The sequence below is a fragment of the Pseudorca crassidens genome, chromosome 1, assembly GCF_039906515.1.
Source record: "Pseudorca crassidens isolate mPseCra1 chromosome 1, mPseCra1.hap1, whole genome shotgun sequence".
NCBI classification, from domain to species: Eukaryota; Metazoa; Chordata; class Mammalia; order Artiodactyla; family Delphinidae; genus Pseudorca; species Pseudorca crassidens.
The window spans coordinates 1,242,932-1,262,842 of record NC_090296.1 but is presented as its reverse complement, the minus strand read 5'-3'; the positions used below and the strand labels follow the sequence as shown (position 1 = coordinate 1,262,842).

At 55.6% G+C, this 19,911-nt stretch overlaps 1 protein-coding gene across 10 annotated transcripts in view; it reads left to right on the top strand.

Moving 5' to 3' along the window:
* The window catches only part of PACS2 (phosphofurin acidic cluster sorting protein 2), a 57,104-nt gene that overhangs the window by 14,723 nt on the left and 22,470 nt on the right, over nt 1-19,911 (top strand). For 9 of the 10 annotated variants that reach the window (XM_067708459.1, XM_067708381.1, XM_067708508.1 and 6 more), the window contains exons 2-4: nt 15,148-15,235; nt 18,261-18,350; nt 19,679-19,804. In XM_067708459.1, the coding sequence (XP_067564560.1) occupies nt 15,148-15,235; nt 18,261-18,350; nt 19,679-19,804 (304 nt within the window). The remainder of the gene's footprint in view (nt 1-15,147; nt 15,236-18,260; nt 18,351-19,678; nt 19,805-19,911) is intronic. The other variant, XM_067708846.1, reaches the window with a different exon arrangement.

The following is a 19,911-nucleotide window of genomic DNA, read 5'->3' as shown; positions in this document are numbered from 1 at the left end:
GCCAGTGCTGAATGCCGCTGGTGGTGTGTGTGCTTGAGCACGGTTGAAATGGTCGATTTTACATCGTACACGCTTTACTACAGTGGGAGAGGTTTTAGGGAGGAGGGCCAGGGACGGTTCCAGATCCGAGGAGACCAGCCAGGCAGGCCGCCGACAGCAGGGAGGACAGGGCGCCGCGGGCGACGGCCCCTCGCTTAGCGTCCTGATGCCCCAGCTCGCTCTCAGCCCGGTCGCCCCCAAAGCCTAGGTGCCCACGGGGCGGGGTCCCTGGCTGGTGGCGGGGGGGTGTTTGCTGAGCTCTTGCTGCAACTTTCTGTGGAGCTTGAGCTTTTCCTCATAAAAGCCAGGGCGGCGAGCGGCGAGCGGCGGGCGGCGGGCGGCGACCCGCGGGCCCCGGAAGGCTCTGGAGCCCCAGGGCGGCGTGGGTTACGGGTCTGCACGCCTGTGAGTTGCCTCTGCGCCGTCGCCGCATTTCTGTGGGTTGATTGTCTTTCTGCTGCTCCTCTGTAGGCGCCTTTGTACTTGGGACATTAGTCCTTTGTCTTCTGTCGGCATCGCGGCTCCTTTCCCGCATCTATTGTCCCGTCTCTGAGTCTGCTTGCAGTAACGTCCACGTTTCCCGTCTCGGGCAGAGTTTGTGTCTCGAGGAGCTGGGGGAGCCGCTACGTTGGGCACATCTGGCCCCCTTCCTCCGAGGACCTGGGTGCACCAGGTGCCGTCCTAGGCCCCGGACCTGGTCCCATCCCTGTGGAACTCAGCCCTGCTTAAGGGGATGCGCGGTGATCTGGGACAGACACTTCCCACCTGAGCACCATCAGTGAGAGGGGGGTGAGGTGGGACGAGGTGGGATACGGAGCTCCCTGATGTTGGGGCGCCAGTCAGCAGGGCGGGGCCGGGCCCCAAGTGCTGGGCCCGGGGCTGGGAGTGCAGGACGTCTCTAGGGCCTTCCCGGAGGCTGGACAGAGCCAGTCACTGGGCTCTTTCTGCAAGGCGCCTCCACACCGGCTGGCGGCCACAGGACAGGGCAGGGTCCTCCTGGGGGGCTGGTCGGGTGGCGAGCAGGCTGAGGGGCTTCCAGGAGATAGGTAGAGCCCGGGGCGGGGGGCCTGGGATCGGCCCCTGGGCAGTCAGGAGGGAACGGGCCGTGTTTCGGAAAGGACTACGCGTTGGGCTGGAACTTTTAATTTTAGAGTGAAAATGTCAAGAAGAGCCAAGGTGGCAAAGATGGTGGTTGGCATGCAGAGGGGCACTCCTGCCTCCTTCTGAAGCCAGAAAGACGAGGAGTGGCCAGAGACCTGGGGGGAGGTCCAGGAGAAGGAGGACATGGGGGCCCAGGACCACCGGGTCGGGCCCGCTGCAGGGGAGCCCAGGACAGGCCCAGCCCTCAGATTCTCCAGAGGGCGGAGGCACAGGCACCGGGGCGGAGCCCAGAGCCCTCGTCGTGCCCGCTCTGGATGCGAGCAGACGCCGGCATCCAGGTCCGACAGTGACGGTCAGCAGGAAGCGTCAGCCACAGCACGGCCCTGCACCCGTGGAGCGGGGACAGGACGCTCCGGATCGCCCAGCTGGACGGCAGACGCAGACGGGCTCGGCGCAGGAGCCAAGTGCGAGCTGAGCAGCTGTCGCGGGGAGCGGAGCGGAAACAGAGGTGGACGGAGACGGCGAGGGGATACCGTGGGCGCTGCGTGTGGAGCGAGGGGTGTCTTGGCACTACTTCAGGAAGGAGCCCCCACCCACCGCCGGTCCTCCCGCTGCCCTTGGCCCTGTGCTCTGTCCATTCTGTCCACAGGGCGGCCAAGAGCTGCCCTCCGCAGGCCATGCGGGAAGGTCGCTGCCCTGCCAGAGCACGCAGAGCCTCCCCCCGCGGCAGGCGGGCCCAGGCGGGGACAGTCCCCTCCTCAGATGTCTTTGCTTGTGACTGGCCCTGTCACTTCCGTCCTGAGGGGGGCGAGCAAGGGAGGGGGTGAGGTCCTGCTGTGGGGCCCCCCGCGCTCTTGGTGGGCCTGGAGCAGTTGGGTGAGACAGCCTTGCTTTCCTCTTAGGGTTGGGGAGCCCTGTTGAGGAAGAGTCCCTCTTAGCAAAGGTTTTCATTTGTTTGTTTTTGTTTTTCTCTTCTTGGCCGCCCCATGTGGCATGTGGGATCTTAGTTCCCCGACCAGGAACGGAACCAATGTCCCCTGCATTGGAGGAGTGGAGTCTTAACCACTGGACCGCCAGGGAAGTCCTTTAGCAGAGGTTTTTAATCAGAAGTTAAAGCCAAGCCTTGTGCACTGTTGGTGGGAATGTAAAATGGTGCATCTTCTGTGTAAAACAGTGGATAGAGCTGCCCTCAGACCCAGCAGTCCCACGTCCGGGCGAGTATCCTGAAGGAACTGAAAGCGGGGTCTCCAAGAGATATTCCTCCCGCCCGCCCCCCTGCCATGTTCCTAGCAGCACAGTTCACATGCGCTGAGACTGCTCATCAGTCCATGTGGTGACGATGACCCAGCCTGAAAACGAAGGGGTCCTGACACAGGCTGCATCATGGAGGGACATGCTGAGTGACGTGGGCCAGTCACAGGACAAATCGTGTGTGATCCACTCGTATGAGGTCCCTAGAGCAGTCGGATTCATAGACAGGAAGCAGGAAGGTAGGGCCGCGGGCTGGGGGACGGGAGGGCAGTGAGTGTTGAATGGGGACAGAGTTTCAGTTTTACAAAATGAAGAGTTACGGAATGTGGTCGTGGTGGCACAACCGCGTGAATGTGCCTGATGCCCCTGGACTGGTTCCTTGAAGGTGGTAAATTTCACGTTGTATACATGCTACTGCAATAGAAAAGGAGAGAGGTAGCTTTGCCAGACTGTCCCCCAGACATGGCTGTAGCAGTTACAGCTCCCAGGGTGGGGAAAAGTTAGAGCCGGACGCCTCAGGGCTCACCAGCGCTGACCCTCACGCTGCCTGGCTGGACTCCAGCGGGGGCCCAGGGAGGGGCTCAGGGGCCCACCCGCCTGGGGTCCTGCTTAGGTGGGGAGCCATCTCCAGACCCCAAGGCCTGCTGAGCCCCCGGTGGGGACTGCCCTTCCCCCGCTCCTGGCCCACGTGGGGCCCTGGGGACCCTGTGGCGTTGCGCCATCAGGGAGCCAGTCCCCACCCGCCACCTGCCGCTGCCCTCCCCTCCCCCGCAGCTGAAGGAGGCGCAGGGAGTTTGGTTTAAAGGAGGCACCGCCCTGCTCCTCTGGGACCCCAGTGCCCCGGGGCAGCAGGGCCGGCGTCCCACACGCAGGATGTGGGGGTGGCCAGTCTCCCAAAGAGGAATCGGAGGCTTTGTGCTCTCTGCAGCCTCATCTCCCCACCCCACCCCACCCCACCCCCGCCCGGAGGCCCTGCCCCCACCACCTGGAGCCCAGGCTCCGAAGCTGGGTGGGCTGAGGTCTTTTGTCTGGGGCTGGGCGCAGGTGCTGGCCAGGTTTCCTGGGGCAGTATCGGGGAGCGGGGCCTCCCTCCACTGCGTGGCGACGGGGGGTGCTGGGCGGGCTGCCCCCCAGCCCCTGGGGGGCGTTAACCGTGAGACCTTCCTGTCGGTGGGAATGCCCTGCGGGCCTGTATATAAAAATCTCTGCAAACCCAGCTTTCTGTGAACTTTCTAAAACGTCGCTCGCTTCGCCACCCGCAGAATCCAGGGGTGTCGGGGTACGGGGGCTCCTCACCCCCCGGCACGCCTTCCCTGACCTCGGTGTCCCGGCAGAGCTCGTGCCCCTGCTCCCCCCCCGTAGTGTGTGCTCAGGTGGGCCTTGCTGAATGACCCCCCCCCCCCCCCCCCGGGGAGGCCCCTGCTGCTCCTGCTCTCCCGTTCCCAGGGTGCTCTGCTCATCTTCCTGTCCCCGGCCCCCATGCCAGCCTTCTGTCCCAGGGCCTGTGTCCATTCAGCCCTGGCCCTGACCCCATGCTCATGTGATCCCTGCCCTCCAGGGCCCAGGCCCAGCACCCCGTGCCGCCAGGTCTCCCGAAGAGTCTGCCTCTTCAGGTCAACCCCAGGGAGGACGTGGCCAACGCCCCCCTAGGGCGCCATCTCCCCGCCCCCTTCCTCTTCTCTCCCTCCCCCCACCACCCTGCTGGCACCGCCCTTTTCCTCCAGACTCTGTCCAGCACCTTGGCCGGCCGAGGACCAGCCCCGGGAGGCCTGCCCGCCTTGCGGGCGGGGGCGGGCACTGTGCGGCGGCCCAGGCGCCCATCCCGTCAGGGCCCATGGGGCCCACTGACCTGAGAGCACATGGAAGCCCCAGCCCCACGTGTCACCCGGAGGGACAGAGACCGGGCAGCGTGGGCCCGGCCCCACCTCCTGGGACCCACCTGGTGGCGGGAGGTGGCTCTGAGGGGGCCGCAGCTGCCTTCAGCCGGATCACAGCCCAGCCTGGGTGTCTAGTTGCCCTGGGCTGTGGGCGGCGCCGCAGCTCTGCTGACCCTCACAGCCGACTTCCTGGGCACGCCTCGGTCTCTGCTTTGCAAGTGCGCGGTTGTCCCCTGGGTCCCTCAGTCCTGTAGGGCCAGCTCTTCCCGCACAGCAAGAACCAAAGACCCTGAGGACTGAAGTGTGTGTCAGGGCCTCTCTCACACCCACTCGGGGGCATTCCGTTCCCAAGGGCAGAGGCATCTTTCACACCCGTCTTTAAGGTGATGCCCCAGTCATAGCGGCTCCTCCCCCCACCAAGGACGACCTGTGGCTGGACATCCTAGTGAGATGCTGCAGGAAGGGGCGGGCACTCACACAAAGGGAGACCAGCTGCTTTGAAGAGGCCACCAAACTTGGAAAGACAGAGTAGAGACAGTTCTTTGCTGTGCGTGCGCATGTGCAAGCATGTGCAAACAAAGGACGGGGAAATCCCCAGGTGGGATTCATCTGGACAAAGGGACCTGGGCCAGGGCGGAGCCAGGGAGGTGCCTGGGGGTGGCTGGGGGGCCTCCGAAGCACGTCTGTGGGGGGCTTGTGACACCGGGGCACTAGGTGGGGGGCTTGGGCCCACCCTCCCTGGGGTTAGGGAACCCCAGAGTGGCAGGGAGGCTGCCCCTGTGAGGAGGATCGTGGACCGCCACGTGCTGTCAGAAACCCACGTTGGTGTCGTGCGTGGGTGTCGATTCTGAACGCTGAGAGCCTCTTTAAGTGCAAGTGTTAGAGAATGAGAGACCGAGCCTTCAATCACAGCATCATCTGACTCAAGTTATGTAAAGAACAGGGCAAATCTTAGAAAAAAATAGAAGAATGGAGGTAACAGAGCGAGCGTAATGAAATAAGAAAACAATATGAAATATTAACAAAAGCCAGAGTCAACTGCTTGGGAAGACTAATAATGTAGTAAACTTTGGCAAAAGTGATCAAAAGAGAAAGCACATGTAAGCAATTTGGAGCGAAGCGACAAAGTCGAAGAACGCTAAACAACGTCAATAAATATGAAGAATAAGTATGATGCTTTTCTAGAAAAAATATGAATCACTTACTAATTGACTTAGTAAAATAGAAAATGTGTACAGACCAGTTACATCAAAACCTCCTCTCTTCCCCAAAGCGCACCAGATGGTTTTATTTGTGAATTTTACCAAATGTTCAAGAAATAAACACTCTCATATGACGTGTTCCAGAGACGGAAAAGATGTTTAAAAAGAGGCAAAGCTGTCGATTTCATGAGGGCAGTAGAGTCATCAAAACTCCGAGAGGCAGCACAAGGGTAGGGTTGACCTCGTGGACATAGACATGAAAATCCTAAAGAAAATGTTGACCCCCCCCCCCAAAAAAAATCCCTACAAGGTATAAAGTTGCAAAAGCATTTCATGAAATAGGAATTATCTCCAGAGTGTGTGGGTGATTTACTTAACAGTAGACTATTTATTATTTTTATTACATTCAGAGTGAAAGAGAAAAATCATATGATCTATCCAGAAAAAACATTTGATGAAATTTAAGAGACATTCTTAGGGATGTAGAAATGAACAGGAACTTTAACCTGTTACAGGGCACCTACTAAAAATATACAGACCTTCACTGTCCAGTGTGTTAGCCTACATTCGGCTATCGATCAACCCGTTTAGCCATTAAAATGTGATTCACTTCTGCAGTAGCACCAGCCACACTCCAACTGCTGGCTGCTGGCTACCACATTAGGCTGCGGCCACAGAACATTTCCATCACTGCAGAGAGGTTACCGGGCGTCGCTGCCGTGCACACAGCATTCTTAAACGCCAGAAATAGTACCTCTACAACCAAGCAGGAAGGTAACTGCTATTATCCTTGAGGTACTGGGCAGTGCAGCAAGACGTGAAAAGTAGATAGGAATGGGTTGAAAGAAACACAGCTACCATTTGCAGATGGCATTGTTGTTCAAATGGACAATACAAGAGAGCATACAAGCTGCTAGAACCAGTAACGGTTCTGGAAGGTTGACTGATACAGGATCAGCACACAGAATCAATAGTGTGGAAACACCTGCAGTGTTTCAATTTGAAAATAAGAAAAAGAGTGTTATTCAGAAAAGCAGCTAGTAGCTTGTCTAGGAATCAATTGGCCAAAGGGCATTAATGACTTTCGCCAGAGAACCAGCTAACCACGTACTCAAGGACGTAAAACACCTGAGTAAGGAGGTGCTGAGGCTCCGTGACGACCTAAAGATGTCACTTCTCCCTAAATGCCATTCAGTTTTGTAAAATTCCATGAAGGAATTGAACTTGGCAAGCAAATTGTGAAGTTTATATGACACAGACAAGCAACTTTAAAGAAAAATGAAGTATGCTTGTGTTTAGGGAGTGTTTTCCTTAGCAGATGCATGTTTATTTAAATAAGCTGTACTGATGAAAACAATATGCAGTTGTCAGAAGTACGGACAGATTGACCTGTGGGACATAGAGCAGGACACAGAAACACACAAATGCAGCACGCTTCAGAAACAGCCTTCTTCATCAATTCTGAAAGAGGAAGGGATGTACTCTTTCAGAATTGGTTGGGGGACAGGTGGGCATCCACATAGGAAATAATAAAATCAGGTCCCTACCTCACACCATACGCAGAACAGCTCCACATAGACTAATGACCTCAGTGAAAAGAGAAAAAAAATTGGGAGGAGGGGTGTGAAATTAACGAATATATTATCCAACAAGCATACCGCTCATGTGACAGCCTGCAGCTAGGAGATGATAGATGTGATGTACATAGGCCAATGGTTACACCTAGAATAAAGGAAGAATCCCAAGACAGTGAGGAAATGCCAGTGCAGTAGAAAAATGGGCAAAGGTTGTGGACAGGCAGGCCACGGAACCGCTCACGGCCAGCAAGCACCCGAGAAGCTGCGCAGCCTCCCTGGAGGTCAGGGCGACACCAGATAAAACCACCGTGAGATCCCCCCAAATCTAGTGATTCTGTTCGTTTGGGGGGTGGAGTGCTAGGGGCTGAATTGTGTCCCGCCCCCACCAAATTCACGCTGTGACTCCCTGACTCTCCCAGTGCGTCGGGATGTGACTGTATTTGGAGACAGGTATTCAAAGAGGCGATTAGCTTAAAATGAGGCCGTAGGGCAGGTCCTTCTCCACTATGACTGGTGTCCTTAAAATGAGGGAGATCTAGACGCACAGAGAGACGCCGGGGTGGGGGTGGGGGGGCGTGCACAGAGTGGAGGCCGTGAGGGGCGGCCGTCTGCCAGCCAGGGAGAGAGGCCCAAACAGATCCTTCTCTTATGACCAGAGGAAACCAGCCCTGCAGGCACCCCGATCCCAGACCTCCAGCCTCCAGACCGTGAGAAACAAATGTCTGTTGTCTAAGCCGCCCTGTCTGGTATTCGTTATGGCTGCCCCAGGACACCAACACCCCCTGGGCCAACAGGAGTGCATATTAACCCCACAGCTTGGGGGAACGGTTTGAGAAAACCCCCGGACAGGTTGTGACTGTGTGGAGCTGACCCAGTAACCCCACTTGGGCAGAAGGTGCCCACACAGCCCTGTGAAGACAGGGCCAGAGCGTGTAGTGTCGGATCACTGGAGCAGCCTGAACGGCCATCACGGGGAGATGGAGAAGCCATGTGCTCGTACAGAGAGGAAGTACACAGCGGGCATGGGGAGTGCACACTAGTGACGTGCCCACGGCTCTCAAAAAGAAATGAGAGGTGGGGAGAGAAGGGCAAGTTGCAATAGCACACTCAGGGTGGTGTTAGCATGTGACTTGAGAAACAGAACGACGCATGCTGACACGTACATGCAAATTTAGTGAAAATGGGACGTGCCTGGCCGTCCAGAGCACAGCCGATGTCTCTGTGACAGGGAGTCAGAAAGGCAGAGCCACCTGAAGGTGCTGATTCCTGCCTCGTGTACAGCACAGAGTTAGGGGTCCAGGGCTGGCTGGGCCCTCTGCCGTCCCGAGCGTGTGGCTTCCACTTCTGGGTCCAAGGTGGCTGCCTAGGTCCTGCCATTGCATCTAGGGGGAAGGCAGCGAGCAAGGGCTTGCCACCCAGAACGTGATCACACGGCCTCTGCTCGGGGTCCGCCGCCCCGGCTGCTCAGTGGCCGTGCCCAGCTGCCCCAGACAGGACTGGGGTCTCTGGCCAGGAGGCAGGCGCCCAGCTAACATGGGGGAGGCCTGTTATCAAGGGAGGACGGGGACGCCAGAGTTGGGGGACGGCTGGCAGTGTCCTGGGAGGAGACCCCTCCTCCAGATGGTGGTTGCTTCGGAGGGAGGGGGTGGTGAGCAGCGCACACAGTGGGTTTCTGTGGTCGTGGGTGCCTTGTTTCTCTAAGGAGGTCTGCAGCTGGCAGGGAGAACATTTGTCAGCGCTTAGTGGTGGGTATGTGGGTTTTGTGGCATCACGCTTTGTAACTTTTCTCTGTTTTAGAAGACAGACCGGAACGCTGCCTCTCTGGGTTAGGTGTGGAGCTTGGCGTTTTCCCTCTCTCCTGCTCGGCGCAGACACAGTCCGAGGAAAGAGCACACTGGCTGTGAGCGAGGCCCCCTCCCGTGGAAGACTGGGTTTTCACCTGCTGATGGGGTGGCGTTTTATAGGGCCTGTGTGTCACTGCGGAACCTAGTGCCATGCAGGGCGTTTGATGGAATAATGGCCCCAGCTTAGCGATGAATCACTGTTTGTGGGGGCTTCGCAGTGTATTTGTTTATGGTTTCCTTGAGGGCCAGGCATTCTGCAGTAATCTCGCCCTTGGCTGCCGTCAGGCCTATCTCAGAACCAACCTTGGCTACAGAGCAAATAGCATTTACTCTGTTGATCTGGCTCAGGCTCTGGGCGCAGGGGATCCTTTCGATTCTTCTGGCGTTGTTTGCACAGATAGCATCAGCTTGAACATACCTTAGAACACACACACCCCACAAGAAATCCCGAATGGCTGTAGGTGTCACAGTCACCTGGGAGATGAGCCTCTGAAGTGAGTCTGTCCGGGGTGCAGACGGGCTCCCTGCGGATGCACGGGCCCCTCCTTACGGGCTGGAAGCCAGGTCCTTCGTGGAGCGGTTTCTTAACTGCCATGTGCTCGTGGGCACCCGGCTCTTCTTCCTGCATGGTCCCCTCTGCGCTGTGGACTCTGAACGCTGGACTCACCCCGTCCCCAGCCAGACGTGTCATGAGGGATGTCAGCTTCTAGAAACGGGTGTTATGAAAGCCCTGAAAATAAGAGATCGAGACCCTGAGACGCCCACCCCCAAATAAGGGCTGGAAAGTATTTTTTAATGATTAATTGATTCAGAGCAGGATCCAAATAAGGCCCCCGTTTGGCAGTTGTGGCTGGTGCACCTTTAGGTCTTCTAGGTTTTTCCAGCTCTTGAAAAGGTACTTTAAAAACGTACATGCAGGTACTTCCCTGGTGGCGCAGTGGTTGAGAGTCCCCCTGCCGATGCAGGGGACACGGGTTCGTGCCCCGGTCTGGGGGGATCCCGCGTGCCGCGGAGCGGCTGGGCCCGTGAGCCATGGCCGCTGAGCCTGCGCTCTAGAGCCCGCGAGCCACAACTACTGAGCCCACGTGTCACAACTACTGAAGCCCACGCGCCTAGAGCCCATGCTCCGCAAGAAGAGAAGCACTGCAACGAAGAGCTCGCCGCAACTAGAGAAAGCCTGCACGCAGCAACGAAGACCCAACGCAGCCAAAAATAAATAATAAATAAAATGAATTAATTAAAAAAACAGAAACCGTATATGCAGTAAAATTCAACCCTGCCTGCTTTTTTGTCTGCAGCTCTGAGCCCTGTCACCCCGCAGGCAGGGCAGGACGCCCAAGACCGAACCTTGGGGCTCCTGCTCCACTCTCCGCCCTGTGCCCTCTGCTGCCTCTCCCGGAAGGTACATAGGTGGGCGAAGATGCAGGGCGCGACCTCTGGACTCTGGCTTCTCTCCTGCAGCGTGCGTGTGCGCCCCTGCATGCGTGTGCACGTGGCGGGGCTCGGTCCTCTGGTCCCCCAGCAGCACTCCCTGAGGTGGATGGCCTGGTGGCTTTGAGGGACATCTGGGTTTCCAGTTTGGGGCGAATGTGAACTCAGCTGCTGTGAATGTTCGTGTCCGAGCCTTTGGGTGGATTCCCAGGGTGGGGCTGGGGGTCCTGGGAGCTGATGCCCCACCTGCGGGGTCACGGCCCCCCTCTCCGCCGGCTCGCCAGCACTGGCCTTTGGATCTTGTTTCCGCCTTTGTAATCGGTGTGTGGTATCTAGCTCTGGCTTTAATTTGCATTTCCCTAATAACTAATAATGTTGAGCCTCTTTTCATGTGCTTATTTATTGCCCATATGTCTCTTTTGGTGAAGAGTCTGTTGAAATCTTTTGCCCGTTTTTATTGGGTTATTTATTTTCATATTGTTGAGATTTGAGAGTTCTTTATATGCTCTGGATAAAATCCTTTGTTGAATGTGTGATTTGCAAATATTTTCTCCCACTCTTAGCTTGTCTTCTCATTTTCTTTATAGTGGTTTTCTCGGAGCAAAGTTTTAAATTTTGATGGCGTCCAATTTATCAGACTTCCTTTTTCTATCCTGTTGGTCTGTACGCCTTTCCTTGGTCAACAGCACCGTCTTGATGACTGTTGGTTTATAGCAAGTCTTGACGTCAGTGAGAGGTGCCCAGCTTACTTTGTTCTCCTTTTGTTTCTATCGAAGTGTAGTTGATTTACAATGTTATATTAGTTTCAGCATAGTGACTCAATAGTTTCACAGATCACACTCCATTTAAAGTGACTGTGAATAGCGGCTGTATTCTCTGTGCTGTACAATACATCCTTGTAGCTTATTTATCTTATACATGGTAGTTTGTACCTCATACCTTCCCCTATACCTATCTCTCCCCTCCCGCCTTCCCTCTCCCCACTGGTAACCACTAGTTCTCTATACTTGAGTCTGTTTCTGCTATATGCATTTATTTATTTTATTTTTTAGATTCCACATACAAGTGATAGAGTATCTTGTCTTTCTCTGCCTGACTTATTTCTAGGTCCACCCATGTTGTAAATGGCAGAATTGCATTCTTTTTTATGGCCGAGTAATATTCCATTGTATGTACACATATACATGTACATGCACATATACATACGTACATACCACGTCTTCTTTATCCTTCCATCTCTGAATGGACACCTAGATTGCTTCCATGCCTTGGCAATTGTAAACAGTGCTGCTGTGAAAATTGGGGTGCGTGTATCTTTTCAAATTAGTACTTTTTTTTTTTTTTTTTTTCAAATTAGTACTTTTGTCTCTAACCGATATATGCCCAGGAGTGGAATTGCTGGGTTATTTGGTAACTCTATTTTTAGTTTTTTGAGGAACCCTCCATACTGTTTTCCTTAGTGGGCTTCACCAATTTACATTCCCACCAACAGTGTACGAGGGTTCCCTTTTCTCCACATCCTCTCCGGCATTTGTTATCTGTAGACTTATTTTTTTTCTTTCTTTTTGCGGTACGCGGGCCTCTCACTGTTGTGGCCTCTCCCATTGCGGAGCACAGGCTCCGGACGCGCAGGCTCAGCGGCCATGGCTCACGGGCCCAGCCGCTCCGCGGCATGTGGGATCTTCCCGGACCGGGGCACGAACCCGCGTCCCCTGCATCGGCAGGCGGACTCTCAACCACTGCGCCACCAGGGAAGCCCTGTAGGCTTTTTGATGATGGCCATTCTGACAGGTGTGAGGTAGCTTTGATTTGCATTTCTCTAATGATTAGTGATGTTGAGCATCTTTTCATGTGTCTTTTGGCCATCTGTATGTATTCTTTGGAAAAATATCTGTTCAGGTCTTCTGCTCATTTTTTAATCAGGTTGGTTGTTTTTTCAATATTAAGTGGTATGAGCTGTTTATATATTTTTGATATTAACCCCTTATTGGTCATATCATTTGCAAATCGTTTCTCCCATTCCGTAGATTGTCTTTTTGTTTTGTCAGTGGTTTCCTTTGCTGTGCAAAAGCTTTTAAGTTTAATTAGGTCCCATTTGTTTATTTTTGCCTTTTTCCTAAATTATTATGATTATTCTAGTTCCTTTGCCTTTCCATATAAACTTAAAAGTCAGCTTACTAATAACTACAGAAAAGTCTTGCTGGGGTTTCACTGGAATTGCATTAAGTCTGTAGATCTAGTTTGGGGAGAATTAATGTCCACGAGTCTGGCACGTCTTCTTTGATTCCTTGTGATAGCAGTGGGGAGTTTCTAGCATGCAGATTGTGCATTTATTTTATGAGATTTAGGTATTTCTTTTTTGTAAATGGAAGGTTTTTTAAACACTGACTTCAGTTGTTCATTCCTAGTATATAGAAACGTGGTTGCCTTTCATATGTTGAACTGATGTCCTTCAATCTTGCTAAGCTCATTAGTTCTTGGAGCCCGTTTTCACATTCTCCTACATTCCTTGGGACGTTCTACATAATGATTGTGTTGTCTGCAAATAAGAAGAGCTTTATTCTGTCCTTTCCTATCCTTCTGCCTTTTGTTCCCTTCTCTTGCCCTCTTTCCCTGGGCAGGCCTTCAGTGCCCACTGAATTGCAGTGGTGAAAGGGTGCGGCTTTGCCTCGTTCCTGATCTTAGGGGACAGTATTCTCTCTCGCACCATCCAGCGTGATGTTCGCGGGGGACCTTTGGACGTGCTCTTAATCAGGTTGAGGGGATTCCCGTCTATTCTTCATTCACTGAGAGTTTTTACTCATGAATGGATATTGAATTTGTCAGAAGTTTTTCTGAATTGACTGAGATTTTATGTTTTTTCATATTTAGTCTGGTAACGTGTATCACATTGATTTCAAATGTTGAACCAACCTTGAATTCCTGGAACAGACCCCCTTTGGTTATGGTGTATTATCCGTTGTTCCTTTTATATATGTCTGGATTCAGTTTGCTAATATTTTGTTGAAGATTTTTACATGTGTGTTCAGAAAGGAACTGGTCTGTAGTTTCCTTTTTTGTACTGTTTTTGTCTGACGTTGGTGCTGGTATCAGGGTATTTGCTAACCTCATAAGATGATTTGAGAAGTATTCTTTCCTCTTCTGTTTGCTGGAAGATATTTTGTAGAATTGGTGTTATTTCTTCTTTCGCTATCTGGTTAAACTCACCTGGAGTTTTCTTTTTCAGAAGTGTTTCACTATTAATCCCACTTCTTCAGTAGATCAGGCTGTTGTTCGTCCTGGTGGGTTTGGGCAGTTTGTAGCTTCCGGGGATTTGGTGCGTGGAATCTCAGTTCTCAGAGTTGTGTGCACTGAGGTATCTGTAGTGTCCCTAATCACGTTGTTCCATGTCTGTGAGCTCTGGAGTGATGTTCCTTCTTTGATTCCTGATATGGGTCATTTTTGCCTTCTCTCTCTCTCTCTTTTTTCCTTTGTGTGGCTGGAGTTTTTGTCAATTGTAGTACTCTTCCCAAAGAACCAGAATTTGGTTTTATTTTTTCTAATTGTTTCTTTATCTTCAATTTCATTGTTCTGCTTTTATCCTCATTTCCTGCCTTCTCACTTTGGGTTTAATTTGCGCTTTTCCTGGTGTCTTAAGGTAAAGCTTAGATTGTATAGTTGAGAATGTCTTTCTTTTCTAATATAAGCATTTAATGCTGTGAATTCTCCTCTCAGTACTGCTTTAACTGCATCCCACAATTCTTGACATGTTGTTTTCCACTTTCATTCCACACAAAATACGTCTAATGTCCTTCCGGGCTCCCTCTTTGTCCTGTTGGTGATTTAGCAGTGTGTGGCTGAATTTCCCAAGTAGCTGGTGCTTCCCAGCTGTCCTTCTATTGCTGATTTCTAGCTAACTCCATTTTCGTCAGAGAACATACTTTGTGTGATTCTGGTTCTTTTAGTTTGTGCTTGTGAAGCATTGTTTTATGGCCCAGGATGTGGTCTGTCCTGGTGAACGTTAGCTGCTTTCATCCGTCTCCTTCTCTAGCTTTTTCCCTGGCCCTGCAGAATCAGAGCAGCCCCCATGGCAGAGGGACTGAGCTGTGAGAGTGGCCCCGCCATGAGGGGTCCTGCTGGGCTCCCCTGCTTCACTGCTATGTGTCAGGGACTATCAGGGACGCACTGTGTCTGTCTGTCTCCAACCTGCAGCAGTCAAATAAGGGGCATCCTCTGCCTGGGAAGCCCTGGTGTCTGTCTCCTGGCCCCTCTGGGCTCAGTGGAGGGCAGATGACGGTCTCCAGGGAGACAGGCTGAGGTGAAGCCCAGCTGAGGTGGGTGAGGCCTGTGGGATGGGTGGGACCATGTGGGTGGGCAGGACCCTGGAGAGGAGGGGGCGGGGCCTCGAGTGGACCCTGAGGGCAGGGTCCCTGGGAGGCCTGTGCTCTGGCAGCTGGGAGTGGGATTCCCAAGCACTGGTACCCTGGTCCCTGGGGGCTTCGGGGGTGTGTGGTCTCAGGTTTCCTGTCTGCCCGCCTGTGGACCCACCCAGGCCACCTTCACCAGAGGGAGACCCTCTGCGGAGGGGTGCTTGGTCCAACAGTCTGGGGGTGCTGATGGGTGCCCCCTACGTGCAGGGACCCCAAAGATGGCTCCCAGCCTGGCCGGGCCTGGGCATGGGCTCCTGGGATACGTGAGAGCCAGTGTCCATGAGTGACCGAGGTGCTGGGGTCAGAGAGCCCGCGGTCCAGCGGAGGCTGGGGCTGCTGCAGTTTGGGGCCTTCCTGGAGCATGAGAAGGCGTCGGAGTGCACGGTCACTGCTGAGCCCGTCTGTGCCCTTTGCAGGTTGTGCAGCCTGACCTTGAAGAAGCTGGTGGTCTTCAAGGAGCTGGAGAAGGAGCTCATCTCGGTGGTGATTGCTGTCAAGATGCAGGTGAGGGTCTGCCTGTGTCACTGGCCTGGGGCCACGAGGATGCCTGTGTTGCCCAGGAGATGAGAGGGGCACAGCCGCACCAGCAGCTGGACCCTTGCCCGTGCAGGAGGCCCCACCCTCCCGGGCACAGCAAAGGGCACACCACCAGGGTCCCGGGATGAGGGGGAAAGCAAGTGTGCTGAGCTCACCTGCAGACGGGCCCCATGCAGAAGCTGGGACAAACCCTCCCTGCTCCCCGCTCGCCCCCCCGCACTGTGTGCCCCTCGCCCGCCAGCTGTCCACCCGGGCCCAGCCTGGCTGTGCTCACCTCTCGCTCCCAGGCCATAATACTGCCTGTCCCTTGGGCCTCACAGGTCCTTCTTTCTGCCTTTGAACAAGTGTCGGTGTTCCAGGGGGACCCAGCTGCCCCAGCACTCAGCGCCCCCTTCCCCAGCAGCCCTGGAGGAGGGCCCCGTTAGCCGTGCGAGCTGCCTTGGCCTTTTGGTGGCCCCGGAAGTGGGACGTGGCTCTCGGGCCTGCGGCTGGCGTGGGTGCTCTGGGCCTGGCCTGTGGCTCCTCGTGAGGCTCACCAGGGCCTCCTGGCCGGACCTCCAGGAGCAGCTTGTGGGCCTCGGGGCCAGGCTTTCCTCCAAACTGGGAGCTCAGCTTGGAGCCCAGCAGGCGTGAGGCCCGCCCTTCCCGGTCATTTGCCGTCACCAGAAAAGCAGTACACTGTTGAACAAAGACCCAAAGAAGCGCTCTTCCCCACCGACGGGGCTGCCGCTCTCAGCGTGAAGCAGGCCGTGCCCGGCTGCACACCTGGGACGTGGGAAGATGCCCGTATGAGAACCAGCCCCGCCGGCGGTGCTCTGGGCCTCCTGGCTCGGGAGGGGTCGATGGCGCTCTGGGCCCTCAGAACAAGCTGGTTTACCCATCCCTGGCCTCTGAAACCGGCACTGTTGACCTCTGACACAACCGGTGCCCCTGTACTCTAGCCCCGTTCCTCCAGCTGCCCGTCTCTGCGGTCCTGCCCCGGACCCCGTCATTATCGAGAACTCAGCCTCTGGTCAGGGTCCCAGGCGCCTTGGAGCTCCCCCCGCCTCCAGCTTGCCTGAGTGCCCCCATTGCCTGGGCCCGCGCCCCTAGTTGGCAGACACTCAGCTCCTTGCCTGCTTCTCCTGGGGCATCCTCTCCTGCCCGGGTCACCTGCCTTTTGCACCGGCTCCTCAGCTGCCCCCCGCCCCCCAGCCCCTGTGTCCTGACTCCCAGAGGAAGCAGGCGAGCCGGCCTCCCCCGCTGACCCGAGTCTCCGTACGTGTGTTCACTGCTGCCCCCTCGCCTGTCTGCGCGTGGGTCCTCCTTGCCCGGGGCACGGGCCCATCAGTTTAGGTCCTGACCTGGATGGGATCAGATGCGCAGGAAACTGGGGGGAAACGGCTGTGAGGGACAGAGGGGAACGGGCCAGGGTGTGGGGAGAGCACCAGACCGCACACGGGAAGCCTGCCCCCGGGAGAGCTAGGGCTGGGGGAGGACCGTCAGGAGAGCCCCTCGGCACACTCCGTGCTGGGAGCAGCTGTGGGCAGCACGGCCTCGGCACCAACGCCGCGTGCAAGCAGAGGGCAGTGTCTCCAGCAAGGCTTCTTAGCCGCTCGGCCACCCCACACTGCTGCCCACGCCCCTCCCCGTCACTCCCGTCAGCTCACACGTCTGTGCGGCTCACGTCTTTGTCCTGGACCCACACCCCACTCCCACTCTCACCCATTCCTCTGCACCCCTCATCTTGGTGAGACGCCTCGTCAGCTGCGTGGTAACCTCTGCTCTCCGGCCTGACTCTGTGAATCTGGCTCCTCGTGGGGCCCCCTGGACGTGGGCTCACGGGGTTTGTCCTGCTGTGTCTGGCTTCCTGCACTTAGTGTAACATCTCCAAGGCTCGTCCATGTTGGGAGACCTAGTTTTAAAACAGTACTATCATGAACATCTTTAATCCATTTGGAACTTATTTTGGTACAAGGTTTGAGGTTGGGACCTGTGGGGGGGGTTAATTATTTTTTTAAATTAATTAATTGATTGATTGATTTTTGGCCGTGTTGGGTCTTTGTCGCTGCGCACGGGCTTTCTCTAGTTGCGGCGAGCGGGGGCTACTCTTCGTTGCGGTGCGTGGGCTTCTCATTGCGGTGGCTTCTCTTGTTGTGGAGCACGGGCTCTAGGCATGTGGGCTTCAGTAGTTGTGGTGCGTGGGCTCAGTAGTTGTGGCTCGTGGGCTCTAGAGCACAGGCTCAGTACTTGTGGTGCACGGGCTTCAGTAGTTGTGGCACGTGGGCTCAGTAGTTGTGGCTCGCGGGCTCTAGAGTGCAGGCTCAGTAGTTGTGGTGCACGGGCTCAGTTGCTCCGCGGCATGTGGGATCTTCCCGGACCAGGGCTCGAACCCGTGTCCCCTGCATCGGCAGGCGGATTCTTAACCACTGCACCACCGGGAAGCCCCCGGGACCTGTGTGTTTTATACAGATGACTCACCACCCATGTATCACAGCCACTTGCCGACCTGAAGGCTCCTTATTACACACTGTTTGTTTTTACATGTGTCTGTGTGTTTTCTGAACCTAGTTCTAGGCTTGTACTGCTCTCTCTGTCCTTGTGACGGTGCCGCTGGGCTTTAATCACTGACCTTGGCACCCACTCTGCTCTCAGTGGGGCGGGGGCGGTCCTGCTTTCCCAGGAGCGTGTGGCTTCTCGCGCACCTGCTTGTCCAGCTGCATCTCTTGCTGCACCTCCATCCTGCAGCTGTGGCAGTGACTGTTCTGTCTCCTCTCTCACAGCTTAGCACAGACTTCTAGAGGAGGACTTGGGGGTCAGAGGATATGGGCTCTTTTAAGGCTCCGGATAAATCTCCCCGCGGGGCCTTTGGGAATCACACGCGCTCGGGCCTCACCCCCACCATCTGCGGGTCTTTGCCTGACAGTCTGAAGAGAACTGACAAGCCAACATCTTCGCTGCTTCATTTTAAGATGCCTTCTTCTGAACTAGGAGGTGTCTTGTTCTGTCCCAGGGCTCCAAGCGGATCCTGCGGTCCCACGAGATCGTGCTGCCCCCCAGTGGACAAGTGGAAACTGACCTGGCGCTGACGTTCTCCCTGCAGGTGGGCCTCCAGGGGGACCCCCACCCTCACCCTTCCCGCAGCCCCTGTGGCCACGGAGGTCCCCTCTCCCACAGGGCTCACTCTCCGAGGTTAGAGATGTGCTTGCTTATGAGGTCGAGTCTCTCGTCGCATTCCCACGATGAAGAGAACGTAGTGAGGCCAAAACTCAGATGATGGGTTTAGGTCGCCTCATTCCTGTGTTTAGAAAAGATGGGGGAGCGGGGGCTGAGGGAAGCCACTCAAAAAAACAACCTTGTTTAAAAAAAGAACAAGAAAGATGGGGAGGAACCTATGGAAACTCGGTGTCGCGAGTTCAAACCCCTCGGGAGTATTATTTTGGGCTGTGCTGGCAGTGAACGTGGGCTCTTTAGACTGGGACCCCCCCACCGTGTGAAGCAGAGGCCCCCCGGGTGGGGGGCGTGAGTAGATCAGCCCTCCCCCGCCCCCAGCCTCCTCACCCCGCCCCCACCCCCGCGTCTCTTTGCATAATTAAGATCTGCATTATTTAAATTCAGTGGGTGTAGTTCTGGCTGAAGACACTTGCTGTATTTAGTATCAGTGCTCTTCCGATACATTAAGCTCCTCCGTTCTCCCTGTGAGTGTAGAAGACAGGGCCGCGCTTCGGCGAGTCTGTGAGAACCCTGCCCGTCCACCTCTGCCCTCCCCCAAGACCACCTCACCGGGCGGTGCCTGGCTCCGCCGGAGCCCAGACCCACGGCAGCTTTGGGTTTTTTGTATTATTTTTATTTTCTGGCCATGCCCCGAGGCACGTGGGATCTTAGTTCCCCGGCCAAACCCACACCCCCTGCAGTGGAAGGGGGGGTCTTAACCACTGGACCGCCAGAGGACTCCCCGGGAGTCAGGTTTACCGAGTATAATTTCCAAAATGTACGGTTCACTGTTTTTAAGTTCACGGCTTTGTGGTGCACAGGTGTGTAACCGCCACCGCCGTCAAGGTGGAGGGCAGTCCCGTCGTGCCCCGGCTTTGAAAGGAGGTTTTTATTGGTGAACCTTGAGGAAGCGTGCACGTCTGCTGTGGGCACACGAGCTCTGCAGTGTCCCACGAGCAGGCGCAGGCGGCCTGGACCTGGAGTGCTGGGGGCACGGCCCGCTGGACCGCCAGGCGGAAGCACTGCTGGGCAGTTACTGCATGTCCACAGATGCGCAGGGCCTCCCGAGGGCGCATCTGCCACCAGGGGCTGTTCCTGGCGACCGAGGCCCTTGATGACCAGCAGGGAGGGAACCCTGGGGCTTGGGTGCGTGAGACCTCGTGGGTGTCGGTGGGCGTGGCTGCCTTCATTGCTGTGACCCCCCTCCTTCTCCCGCAGTACCCCCACTTCTTGAAAAGAGAAGGCAACAAGCTTCAGATCATGTTGCAGCGAAGAAAGCGGTACAAGAACCGGACGATCCTGGGCTACAAAACGCTGGCGGCTGGTTCCATCAACATGGCCGAGGTTAGGGCGGCTGGGCGGCGGCCTCCCTCCAGGCGCCCTTGCCCCACGCTGTCCCTCCTGGACGTCCTGCTCGGCGGGACGGGGGCTCCCTGGGGTGGGTGGACACG